The 13828-nt window shown below is 34.4% G+C and overlaps 1 protein-coding gene across 2 annotated transcripts in view; it reads right to left on the bottom strand.

The window, feature by feature from the left end:
* The window catches only part of Vps13 (vacuolar protein sorting 13C), a 426449-nt gene that overhangs the window by 126765 nt on the left and 285856 nt on the right, over positions 1-13828 (bottom strand). For both annotated transcript variants that reach the window (XM_081749100.1, XM_081749101.1), the window contains one exon: positions 10534-10809. In XM_081749100.1, the coding sequence (XP_081605226.1) occupies positions 10534-10809 (276 nt within the window). The remainder of the gene's footprint in view (positions 1-10533; positions 10810-13828) is intronic.

Genomic DNA, 13828 nt, shown 5'->3' with positions numbered 1-13828 from the left:
CCGCATTTAGTCGTCGAATTCGTCAGACATTTGGAAAAGACGCCGTGAACGAGCACGCTGGCAAGGATTGATCCCAGAAGTTCAGGTCGGGAGATCTGAGCCTTTGTGATGCAGTCTACAGTCAGCGACCACAGGTGTTGAATTACAAGACCTTGAAGGTGGTTATACAGCGATAGAGGACAGCAAGTCAAACATATCGTGATCTTGCCGAACGGTTTTCAGGTTTAAGAGAAAACAGTCCGACTTCACCCATATCGCATTTGTAAAAGTTGAGTAATGCCTCACACATTATCTGCAACCAATACGGAACGAGTGACAGCCTGTTTGTCGTTGTTGTCTCAGCTCCGCAACACACCTATATTTAGTCGAGAGCTCAAGTGAACGAAAAGCGGGTCCAGTAGGACACTTCTAACCGTATCAGATATTGGTTCTCGTCACGTGAACCTGCGTCTAACCTCAAGACCACCTCTACACCAACTCACGACATGCTCTATGTCTGGTGAACTAGTTGCACCAAGGGGTGCAATACGAGCCATCTTTGGTTCGATACAATCTTGAAAAGCTACCGTCCCGAGATGGCGGTTACCGTTTTTCGTCTTCATCGGACATCAATACAATGGCGGCTCGAAGGAAATCTGGTACCCCCATAGACTATGTGATATTCGCCCATAGACTATGTGATATGGTTGGATGAATCAACGTTCACCTTATTTCAAACCACGGGCCGTGTTTGTGTGTGGCGGAAAACAAAAGAAGCATACGATTCACAGTATTTATTAACATCCAACTGTAAAAATGGTGTCGCTTCTGTGGCACTGTGAACCACATCATCCTGGTTTTTGGTGGATCGTGTGCTGACGCTTAGCGGTCGCGTCACTGCACGTGATTATGTCGCCATTTTAGGGCGCCATGAGCATCCTATGATCAAGATGCTGTTTCCGACCAATGATGCCATACTTGAGGATGATAATGTGCCCACTCACATAGATAGAGCTGTTGATAGGATGCTTGGTGTTTTAAAGAATATCAGGATGAAGTAGAACATCTTCGTACCACGCCGAATCCGAGGATCTGAACATGATTGAATGTCTACGGTCCGTCTTTTCTATTAAATTCATCAGTATCGCGGAATAAGTTATTTAGGAGTCTTAAGTATTACTTGAGTTAATTGTACAGGTTTATTTTTGTAAATTTAGTACTATTTATTTACAGTTTATATTATTAGTAGTCATATGATTTTCATGAGAAACTACGTATACTTTCTTTCATGCTTTCCATGAGGCCTGTTGCTCATGACTGATGTAGCGCAAGGGCAAGGTGTACTCAAGCTTTAAGATCACATTTCAGAGTAACTTCCATTGAAAAAGATATAAGCTGTTTTCATTGGAAGGATCTTGAGATCGCCCATACAATGTTTCATCAACACAGTACTCCAGAAAATGTGCAGTACTCCTATTGCACAAAATAGGATTTCATACTCCAGAAATGAATAGTCGAGCACTAAGTCACCATGGTGCACTGGTCTCCTTTTGCAAGTTCACGCTACATATTTCGTCTGTTATTTACATAAATTGCACTCTCAAACGTTTGGGCAACATAAAGAATCATCATCATTTGACGAACGGTAGTTTTTTTTTTTTATTTATTTTTTTAAGCAACTAACACTAGCAAAAAAAAAAAAAAAAAAAAAACTCGTCCGCTATTGTCCTCGGAGCTATGTAACCGTTTATTATTTTACATAAATTTGCCACTTTCTTTAAAATATTTAAAACAGCGACTTGCTACAATCGCATTATTGCTTCTTGGTAGATACTCAATCCACGAATGTTCATTTTCAGTCAAATCTATTTCGGAGAACTTCTAAGAATCCCTTGCACCGCCAGTGAATGATTCTGAAATGTGAATGCACCCTTAGCTCGAAGCCTAGTAGTTTCGGAGATACTCATCTCAAAAATAATTCTTCCATGTCTTCGCACGCCTCTGGTACTTAAAAGCAAGTTTTATTCAACCTATGTTTACTAAAATAATTTTGCTTCTTCTGGTGAAAGCAATCACTCCGTTAACTCTTTTTATCACAGATCCAGAAACACTCAACATATCGACGTGTTATCCTATTTTAAGAAAGTTGCGCAAGATAGGAGACACGCCTACATTATGAAATTTTAAGCTTTTGTTCCTCCTATCTGGCAACCTCAGATCATTAAAACGTATAGCAAACTTGTGATTTTGGTTATGTACTAGGGTGGAGCGAAAAAAAAAAAAAAAATCAGATTTTTGAGTATCGAATTATAATAGGGCTCAAAAGTTGCGTATTCGCATGCTAATCAATAGAAAACTAACGAAAAAAAAAAATCACACTTTGGATCTTCAGTTCGCGCAAACGGCCAAAAGTTTGAAAGAAAAAATATTACCTTTACGCGAAATATTTCGATTTTCGAGTATCTAATTCTAATAGGGCTCAAAACTTGCGTATTTGGAGATAATCAATGGGAAAATAACGAAAATAATTACACCTTGGATCTTCAGTTTGCGCAAATAGTCTAAATCTGAAAAAAAAAGGACAAAAAACACCAAAATTTACCTTACGCAAGAAATATACAGATTACTTTTTCATTTCAATAGCCTCTAAGTGCTTTATTTTAGTTGTGTGAGGTCACGTTTGTTAATAATTCGTTAATGTGAATGGTTTTATACATTTTATCTTCATAATGATTTTGTAGCTCTTCGCCCATTTCTCAACTTTTTTTTTTTTTTTCCTTGAAATAGCGCAGAACTCGCCACGAGGAGGTGGCTCCAATTCGAGTTCCACCCACACCCTATCCTACCATCCTATCAATTAGGGTCTGCTAAATTATGTTGATTTAGTCAAGGACATTGTCTTAAATTCAGATCTTTTTTTTTTTTTTTTTTTTTTTTAAATCAAATTTTGTGAGTCTGGAGAACAAAATTGCCCTAATGTAGCCATTTCTGTTTTCTTGTCCGCACACTTTTCCTGCAGACTCTGTAACAAGTTTGACATCTTTCAACTTCCTGAGTATGACATGGAAGATTAAAGAATTCAAACTCAATAGCAGATTTGTCATGCGAAAGTGATAAGATAGCTTCTGTTGTCAAGCCTTCGAGCACTGGAGGAGGCGACAGCTTACATTTTCTCCAATCTATCAGCTCACTGTAGTCTGTGGCATTAACATTTATTGAAGGTACCATATAAGTTCTAATAGAGCAATTCAGATAGGGCAGTGTGCTCCAGATGTGGCTATAAGAAATCCTGGACCTCTGTTACTTCCGATGGCTGACATGTGCAAATCGGGTCTCACAGCTTCACGTTTCTCAAACAAATCCTACAAACGAACTCAAAGTGCTTGTAAATTACATTATACAGACATATAATCTTGTCTGGTTCGACATAAAGAGATATCAGTCAGTGAAATATGGATCTAAACATATTTTGAAGGTAGTTCAAACAATCAGACTTTTGCCAAACAACATTAAAGAATCATCGATCCTGTGATTAAGAAAAAAGCGTTCTTCTGTAATCCAGACAACATATTGTTAGCTATGACGACAACATGTACACAAGTTGGGTTACAGGAGAGTGCTAGAGGAAAGAAATCAAGATCCGAAGGGGAAATCTGTTAGTACTTTTATGGTGCCTTCAATAAATTCTAATGCTACGGACTACAGCGAGCTGATAGATTGGAGAAAACGTAAGCTGTCCAGTGTTCGAAAACTTGAAAACAAATTTTATCACTTACGCATGAAAAATCTGCTCATGAGTGTCTTCTTAAATTTTGGATGCCATTCTCAGGAACTTGAAAGATGTGAAACTTGCCACAGAGTCTGCAGGAAAAGTGTACGGAAAAGAAAACTGAAATGGCTACATTACAGCAAATTTGCTCTCAATAGTCACAATGCCAAAATTTGATTTTAAAAAGTCTAAATTTAAGACAACGTCCTTGACTAAATCAATACAATTTAGCACATCCTAATTGGTAGGAGAGTTGGGTAGGGTGTGGGTGGAACTCGCTCCTCGTAGTGAGTTCTGGACCATTTCATGAAATGGAAAAAAAAATGACAAATGGGCGAAGAGATGCAAAATCATTATGAAAATAAAATGTATAAAATCACTCACATTAACGAATTAATAACAAACATGACCTCAGCCACCTCCTAAAATAAAGTACTTAGACGCTATAGGAATGAAAAAAAGTACCGGTAATATGTATATTGCTTGCGTAAATGTTGCTGTTTTTTGTCATTTTTTTCAAACTTCATGCCGTTTGCGTGAACTGAAGTTCCAAAGTGTGTTTTTTTTTTTTTTTTCATTACTTTTCATTGATTAACATGCGAATACGCAACTTTTAAGCCATATTAGAATTCGGTACTCGAAAATTTTATTTTTTCGCTCCTAAGCACTCTTCCTTTTATTCTTACGTGTATTTACGATTGAACATATACAACTACATTGTGACTGTAAAAACACAAAACTGAAAGAAGTCAATCTATAATTTTTGTTGCCTATATGTAGTGTTTTTGAAGTAGAAAATACTACGATGCCATACAAATATGAATGACTTAACACATTAGAATTATAAGCTTGACGTTACGACGAATGATAGGTATAACTAAAATTATCAGAACTCCAGTCATCCGGATCTCTGAAATTCCAAGTTGAACCAACATTTTGGTCAAAATTGAGATACCTTCATGAATGACAAATACAGAGGACAGTTAATGAGGTAAAAAGATCGAAGTAGAATAACCTTATATACCAGAGATATAGTCGTTTATAACCTCACTTTTTTTAGGAAACGAATCTTAAACTTGTTTTTTCTTGGTGGTGTGGGAGACGGGTTCAACTCCTGGCGGAACTTCATGTGTTTCGGTTCCCACGTTAAGCTGTAGGTCTCATATTGCCTCGCTGCTGAAATGGGCGCTAAACTCAAAGCGTATCAGACAGATCAGATCGATTTTTCTTGGAAACACATTTATGCACTTATACCGTTATGGTTTTCACCTATTCAATTGTCAGTCGGTATTTTACCGATTTTCAACATATTCCGCCTTCCTTTTTATTAAACAAATGCAATTTTAGAGACATGTTTGTTTCACAACATAACCCATTTTTGATCGATTGCTTCAGTAGTAGTAGAAAATGGATCGATCTGGAACAACATAGAACAGCATCAGACAACTCACAAGCCCCTGGGAAATTGACCACCGTACACCGTGAGCCCACGGTCTTTTACGACCTCCATTTTAGGGGTGAATTTATTCCCTTTTATGAGCACTTTTTAGGGGGTGTATTCGTTCTCTTTTACGAGCACATTTTTAGGGGTGAACTCGTTCCCTTTTATGAGCATATTTTTCAACCCCTATAGCAGAAATTACACTGAGACTATGAACAGATAGAAGAGCAGATAACACATAACACTACGTAACACACAGCAGAACAGATAACACATAAGAGTACGTAACATAGCAAGGGTGTACTCGTTCCCTTTTATGAGCATATTTTTCAACCCCTATTTTAACATAGGAGATAACACATAAGATTACGAACACATTGAAGAACTGATAACACATAGCACTATTTTAACATAGCAGAACATAAGACTACGTAACATAACAAGGGTGTACTCGTTCCCTTTTATGAGCATATTTTTCAACCCCTATTTTAACATAGGAGATAACACATAAGATTACGAACACATAGAAGAGCTGATAACACATAGCACTATTTTAACATAGCAGAACATAAGACTACGTAACATAGCAAGGGTGTACTCGTTCCCTTTTATGAGCATATTTTTTCAACCCTTATTTTAACATAGCAGAAATTACACTGAGACTACGAACACATAGAAGAGCATAAGACTACGTAATACATAACAACCTCCATTTTAGGGGTGCACTCGTTCTCTTTTATGAGCATATTTTCCAACCCTATTTTAACATAGCATAAGACTACGTACACATAGCAGAGGTATATTCGTTTTCAATCCCTTAGCATAAGACTATGTAACATAACAGTTACTAACATACAGCAGAGCAGATAACAAACACAACCACCTCCATTTTAGGGGTGTATTCATTCCCTTTTATGAGCATATTTTCCAACCCCTATTTTAACAGCAGAAATTACACTGAGACTATGAACACACAGCAGAACAGATAATACATAGCACAGCTAATAAAAGAACATGGCTTATTTTCCAACCCCTATTTTAACATAGCAGAAATTACACTGAGACTATGAACACATAGCAGAGCAGATAATAAACACAACAACCTCCATTTTAGGGGTGTATTCATTCCCTTTTATGATTACTTTTCCAACCCCTATTTTACCATAGCAGAAATTACGTAAGATTTTTTTCAACCCCTATTTTAATACCTATATAACATAGCGATTCGATACGCTCTTTGAACCGATTTGGATGAAACTCGGCATATGGGGGTTTTCGACCATGCTGATTACAAATATCATACTTATTTTTATCTGGGTCCTATAGTTTATGTGGCATACGCCATTTCTATGACAATTTTAGCCGATTTGGGTGAAACTCGGTATATGGGGGTTTTCGGACATGCTGATTACAAATATCATATTTATTTTTATCTGGGTCTTACAGTTTATGTGGGATACGCCCTTTGTATGACACTTAAAACCCAATCACTCGTAAACGAAGCAACATATTGAGATGGTGTTTCCACATTTAGTAATTGGTCATCAGGTACTACATGTCCCAAAATTAGTGGTCATCGAGGTCAAAGGTCAAAATACTTAAAACCTAATAACTCAAAAACGAAGCAACGTATTGAGGTGCTGTTTCCAAATCTAGTAATAGATCATCAACTACTAGAAGTTCCAAAATAATGACCATCGAGGTCAAAGGTCAAAATACTTAAAACCTAATAACTCGAAAACGGAGCCACATATTGAGATGGTGTTTCCAAATCTAGTAATTGGTCATCAGGTACTACATGTCCCAAAATTAGTGGTCATCGAGGTCAAAGGTCAAAATACTTAAAACCTAATAACTCAAAAACGAAGCAACGTATTGAGGTGCTGTTTCCAAATCTAGTAATAGGTCATCAACTAGTACATGTTAAAAAGTACTGATCATCGAGGTCAAAGGTCAAAATACTTAAAACCTAATAACTCGAAAACGGAGCCACATATTGAGGTGCTGTTTCCAAATCTAGTAATTGGTCATCAACTAGTACAAGTTCCAAAATAATGACCTTCCAGGTCAAAGGTCAAATATTTAAACGCAAATAACTCTTAAACATAGCAACGTATTGAGGTGCTGTTTCCAAATCTAGTAATACGTCATCAACTATTACATGTTCCAAAAGTACTGACTATCGAGGTCAAAGGTCAAATATTTAAGCTTTAATAACTTTAAACAAAGCCTGTGAGACCTATTCAGTTTTGTACCAAGCAGAGAGAAGTGAAGAATGAATAAATATGATTGGTTTACTTCGAGAAAGACAGCAAAGATATGCCATTTTAACTATTTAAACAAACGAAAAAAAAACCGAAAAATTATTTTAACTAACTCAGACTTTTATACCATTTTGTACTACTCCAATAAACGAAGGAATACCAGAAAAAAAAAGAAGTAAGGAATGAATAAAATTTAGGTGCATTATTTTCTTTTGTACCAACTGGAAAAGAGAAGAAGAGCTACTTTAACTAGCTCATTATGTACTGTTTAAACAAACGAAAATTGACCATTATGTAACTTTTGAACTACTGAAATGTTCTATTTTTGTATTAATCAGAAAAACCTGAAGAAGGATCATTTTAACCAGCTCATAATTTCGATGTTCTACTTTTTATACCAACGAGAAAAAAAATGAACTAGCTGAATATACGAAATAATAAATTTAAGTGACCTATTCAATTTTGTACCAATGAGAAATGGCACTTTAACTGGCTCAGAATTTTACTACTCAAATAAACAATGAAGTATTTAGTTTTGTACCACCGAGAAAAAAAAGAAAATGCACCATTTTGGAGTATTCAAATAAACAAAAATCAATTAAACGAAGTAATGGATTTGAGTGAGCTATTTAATTTGAAAAACCGAAGTTGAGTATTTTATACCATTTTGTATTATTTCAACAAACAAAGGAATAAGCAAAAAAAGGATCATTTTATATCATTTTAAACTAGTCTAATAAACGAAGGCATAAATATGAGTGAGCTATTTAATTTTGTAGCTGAGTATTTTCACGAAAGAACAAAATTGTACTAATCAGAAAAAGCGAAGAAGACCCATTTTAACTAACTGAGAATTTCTGTACCTTTTTGTACTATTTAAACAAACGATGAGATAAATTTGAGTGGCCTGTTTTTTGTACTAACCAGAAAAACCCGAAGAAGGATAATTTTAACCTATTCAATTTTGTACCAATGAGAAATGGCATTTTAACTGGCTCAGAATTTTACTACTCAAATAAACAATGGAGTATTTAGTTTTGTACCACCGAGAAAAAAAAGAAATTGCACCATTTTGGAGTATTCAAATAAACAAAGGACTTATAATTTGTGTCAACTCTAAAATCAATTAAACGAAGTAATGCATTTGAAAAACCGAAGTTGAGTATTTTATACCATTTTGTATTATTTCAACAAACAAAGGAATAAGCAAAAAAAGGATCATTTTATATCATTTTAAACTAGTCTAATAAACGAAGGCATAAATATGAGTGAGCTATTTAATTTTGTAGCTGAGTATTTTCACGAAAGAATAAAATTGTACTAATCAGAAAAAGCGAAGAAGACCCATTTTAACTAACTGAGAATTTCTGTACCTTTTTGTACTATTTAAACAAACGATGGAGCAAATTTGAGTGGCCAGAAAAATCGAAGAAGGTACCTTTATACTAGCCCAATGAACGAAAGAACAAATTTGGGTGTTCTACTTTTTATACCAAACAAAGAAGAACCATTTTGTACTACTCAAATAAACGAAAGAAAAAACGAAAAAAGACCAATTTTACTAGCTCAGAATTTATATACGTTTTGTTTAGGTGTCCTACTTTTTGTACCAGCGTGAAATGCCTTTTTAACCAGCTCAGTAGTATTCAAATAAACAAAAAACCGAAGAAGGATCATTTTAACTAGCTCAGAATTTCTGTACTTTTGTGCCATTCAAACAAATGAAAAAAACTAAATTTGGATGGAGTATTATTTTTTGTGCCAAGCAGAAAAAGGAAAGAATTTGTACTAACCAGAAAAGGCGAAGAAGGATCATTTTATACCTTTATGTGCTATTTAAATAAACGAAGGAATACATTTGAGTGGTCTATTTCATTTTTTGTAACAATCAGAAGAAAAGCAAAGAAGGGCCATTTTAACTAGCTGAGTATTTTTGTGCTACACAAATCAACAAATGAATAAATTTGAGTGACCTATTCAATTTGGTATCAACAAGAAATACCATTTTAAATAACTCAGCATTTTATACCTTTTTGTGCTATTTAAATAAACGAAGAAAGCGAAGGAGGTCCAATTTAGCTAACTCAGAATTTTATACCATTTTGTACTAATCAGATAAACGAAGAAATAAATTTGTGTGATCTATTCAGTTTTGAAAACAAGCAGGAAAAGAAAAGAATTAACATTTTGTACCAATCAAATAAACCAAGGAATAAATTTAGATGGCCTATTTAGTTTTGTACCAACCACGAAAAAAAAAAGCGAAGAGGTTCCATTTTAACTAACTCAAAGAAACGAAAGAATAAATTTTGAGTGGCTTAAGCAAAGAAGGTCAATTTGTACCTTTTGTGCTATTAAAACTGAGTGACCTATTCAATTTTATACCAAGTAGAAAAAATTTTGTTTGCAATTAAAAAAAACGGAGAAGGTCTATTTTATGTACATTTTGTACTACTTAAATTCTACTTTCTGTACCAACCAGAGAAAAACAAAGAAATACCATATTCTGCTACTCAAACAAACGACGGAATAAGCTCAGAATTTCTATACCTTTTTGTGTTATTCAAATAAACGAAGGAATAAATTTGTGTGACCTATTCCCTTTTATAGCAAGCCCCTTTTAGTTTTATACCAACCATGAAGGTCCATTATAACAAGTTCGGTATTTTTATACCATTTTGTATTACTCTATTTCATTTTTGTAACAATCAGAAGAAAACAGCTCAGAATTTTATACCTTTGTGGTGTTACATTTTGTATATTTTTGTGTCATCCAGAGAACAATTTAAATTGACTCTCACTGACAATTCAGTTGCCAGAGTCCAATGCTTGTAATATTACAATACTACAAATTGATCCATTTATAAAATATCCGAATTTCTGCTCATCGCGTGCACATCGCGAATTTCTGCGCATTTGCGTCCAGAAGTCATAGTAAGGATGACTAGAGTTTCACTGTATTTCTAACACGCCCCTTAATTTTCATCACTTTTTCTGGCTTATAACAAATTACAACATTTCTATTTTTTCAGTTTCCTAACAAAGATATTTTAAAATTTTCCTCAATATACAACACTTACCTTGTTTTTCAATTTTAAGAGTATTGTGTCAACCGCGTGATAGCAAAATGGAGCCGTTGGTTCTTTTGTGTCCTTCACTCTTAGCAGCATTTCTTTTTTGTTCGAAGTAGGCCAAAATGGAGAGCAGTAGCCAGCTTTCACCATCAGCCACTGGAAAGGCCTATCTACCTCCTGGAATTCTACATCATACGGTGCTTCATTGATTATCACATAGAACGGTGTAAATACTACTAACTTTGTAAGCGTTGTATGAGCTAGCGTTATAGATACACCAATCTACAAAATGAAAACAGTAAAGATCAGGGTTATTATCAACAAGAAAGAATGAAACACACAACATATTATATATATATATATATATATATATATATATATATATGAAGCGTTTCAGGTAATAAAGCCGAACTTAACTGTTTTGTGTAAATGCATTCTGAATGGTCAAAATAATCGTTCATTTATTTTGAAACTATAGGGGGACGACCTCTACTATAGGCACGAAAATTGGCTGCAACAGAATAATTTGATTTCACTACTCGAACACCTCAAATGTAACTTCCGAGCGTTTGTTTACATTGCGAGTACTTTTGCTAAGTTCGCTCTTACTACCCAAAACGCCTCATAAACACAATTGGGTCCCGCAAACTTGATCTAATGTGGACAGAGAGGGTGACAAATTACCGACGTTGTCGGGTTTTGTGGAATAAAAGGTGGGTTATTCACAACTCATAATGTTTTACTACATTTGCTCTAATGTGAATATTCAGCTTACAATAGAGTACAGCAATAAACTTTCAGGCAAGCCTGATAACAGCTAGTAATAATAGAATGAAATGTAAGTGTTGATTGACAGCGACTATCTAACTTTCTTTAGCACTTCGTAACTGAGAACGGGAATAAGGTAGATGGAAACTTCTAGGAAAAGAAGAAAATCTATCACTAAATTTGTCAAACAGTTTCAAGAATTAGTGTCACAAGGGGAAAGAGAGAAAAATTGCCAAAATTGGATATCGTATTAGAATTGAATTGAAATTTTTGAATGAACAGGAAAATATGTGGGCATTCATATTCATAAATATGTACTATAATTACAATAATACAGTAATTAAAATGTGCTATACCACCGTATAGGCGATGTTAGAAATTAGAACAGTTTAGATATTAATAGTTCAAAACATTACTTCAAAGATTATGTTCTGACCGGGAGAAATCATTTGCAATTAAAGAAAAAAATGAATGAGTTATACGGAATGACGAGGCGTCGGGAGACAAGTTTGGGGGACTCTACTGTGTATATATATCCATTAGAACACACTTTATGACTGACCAAGAGACCAAGTGAACAGACACGATACGTCACTTTGGAGCCTCTTCGGGTAAGAAACAAAATATGAATTAAGATTTTAAATTTTACAGAATATTTAAGACAAAATGAAACGTCTTTTTATTTTAACTAAAACACTTGATTTTTGAAAGGTGCTGAAAATTTACATTACTCTATTACATTTTTTTCTTCTTTTTAGTACGTAACTACTTATTCATATAAGACAGGATACAAACGTAACTGACTAATATTTAAATCCACTTCAGATGCATTAAAATCTAGAAGTCCTACAAGAACTTAACTTACGTTTTCAGAGAAGTTAAGTATTACTATCAATCATCAGTTAAAAAAACAAACAAAACTATTTATACCTACCTACCTACCTAGTGAATAACTGTTGAATAAGAAAACTGATTTAGGTACACGATATCAAATTCTCTTTAAGACACATGAAACTACTAAATCCTTCAGTTTATTCTTCGAAGGCACTGTCGAAAGATAATTTTTCTATTTGGAGTTTAACATCTGATTTTTAGCACTAAAGTTACTTTAGTAGTGGAATTACAAATCTACGTAGAAAATGAAACAATAACTTCCACCTCAAGTCGAAACCGGATTTCCAATGTACGGAAAGAATTGTGCGGACTACTTTATCCGGCAATTGTACAAAAGAAAATTAAAATAACGATTCTATGAGTCAGTAATCCCTCTACACAGTCAAAAGAGAGAGTAGTACACTCCCTAATGATATATTTTTAATATAGATGTTAGCTAAAGCCACATATTGCACTCAAGAACTGTTTAATTTTATAGTTCTACATTTAAATATATAAACTTCTTCTTCTTCTTCTTCTTTTTTTTAATATTATAGGAATTCTAAATTGATAAATACGAGGGGAAATCAAAAACTAAAGGGAATTCTGCAATTTCTCGCACAAGGGTTTGGTAACACTGCTAGTATGTAGCGCTGAATTAGTGCCGTCTGCAACACTTCTATGCAACGTGTCACTCTTATTCCCGCGTTAGTTGTTGGGGTGTAGCAGACCGTTAAACATGGCAGCTCCATTGTCGATCTGCACCAAAGAGGAAATGACAGTAGTGATTCGGTTTCTGTTTGCGGAAGGTGTTAAACGCGAGGAAATTATGCGTCGGATAAATGTCCAGTATGGTGACAGCTGTTTATCGCGAAGCAAAAGGCACAAAGGTTGGACATCTCTCGTAAACATTCGACCCGTTATCGCCACGAGGGAGATGGATTTTTACAACAAATCGTTACTGTAGATGAAATTTGGGTACATCATCACGAACCAGAAAGTAAGGCTATGAGCATGGTTTGGAAACCTATCATCACCAGAAGTTAAGAAATTTAAACTTTAACCACCAGCTAGTCATTGAGGCAGTACAAAATTGGTTGCAGGTGCAACTGAAAAACTTTTTTTTCCCGACGGGATTAAAAAACATGTGAAACGTTGGAAAAGTGCGTTGAAGTGCAGGGAAATGATGTAGAAAAATAATGTATGTTTCAGTTTTCTATCATATTTGCAATATCATTTATTCTATTATTTCAAGAATGTCTTTCAGTTGACAATACTAGTGTACGTAACTCACGTACGGAAAACTTGTATGAATTCCCTTTACTAGTTTTAGGGCTCCTTTGTGGCTAAATGTTTCACAATCTCGCCTTTAATGCTAGCTACTCGGGTTCACACGGTTATACGTTCAACTCTAGGTCCACATTTTAGATCATTTCGATACTGAAAAGGGATATTAAAATCCAAACAAAAACTTTTGTACCAGTAAATAATAATAATAATAATAATAATAATAATAATAATAATAATAATAATAATAATAATAATAATAATAATAATAATAATAATAATGACAAAAATAAAAATAATGACAATAATAATAATAATAATAATAATAATAATAATAATAATAATAATAATAATGACAAAAATAAAAATAATG

The sequence above is a fragment of the Thermobia domestica genome, chromosome 2, assembly GCF_964235325.1.
Source record: "Thermobia domestica chromosome 2, izTheDome1.hap1.1, whole genome shotgun sequence".
NCBI lineage: Eukaryota > Metazoa > Arthropoda > Insecta > Zygentoma > Lepismatidae > Thermobia > Thermobia domestica.
The sequence above is the reverse complement of the archived record's forward strand: the minus strand, read 5'-3'. Positions and strand labels throughout refer to the sequence as shown.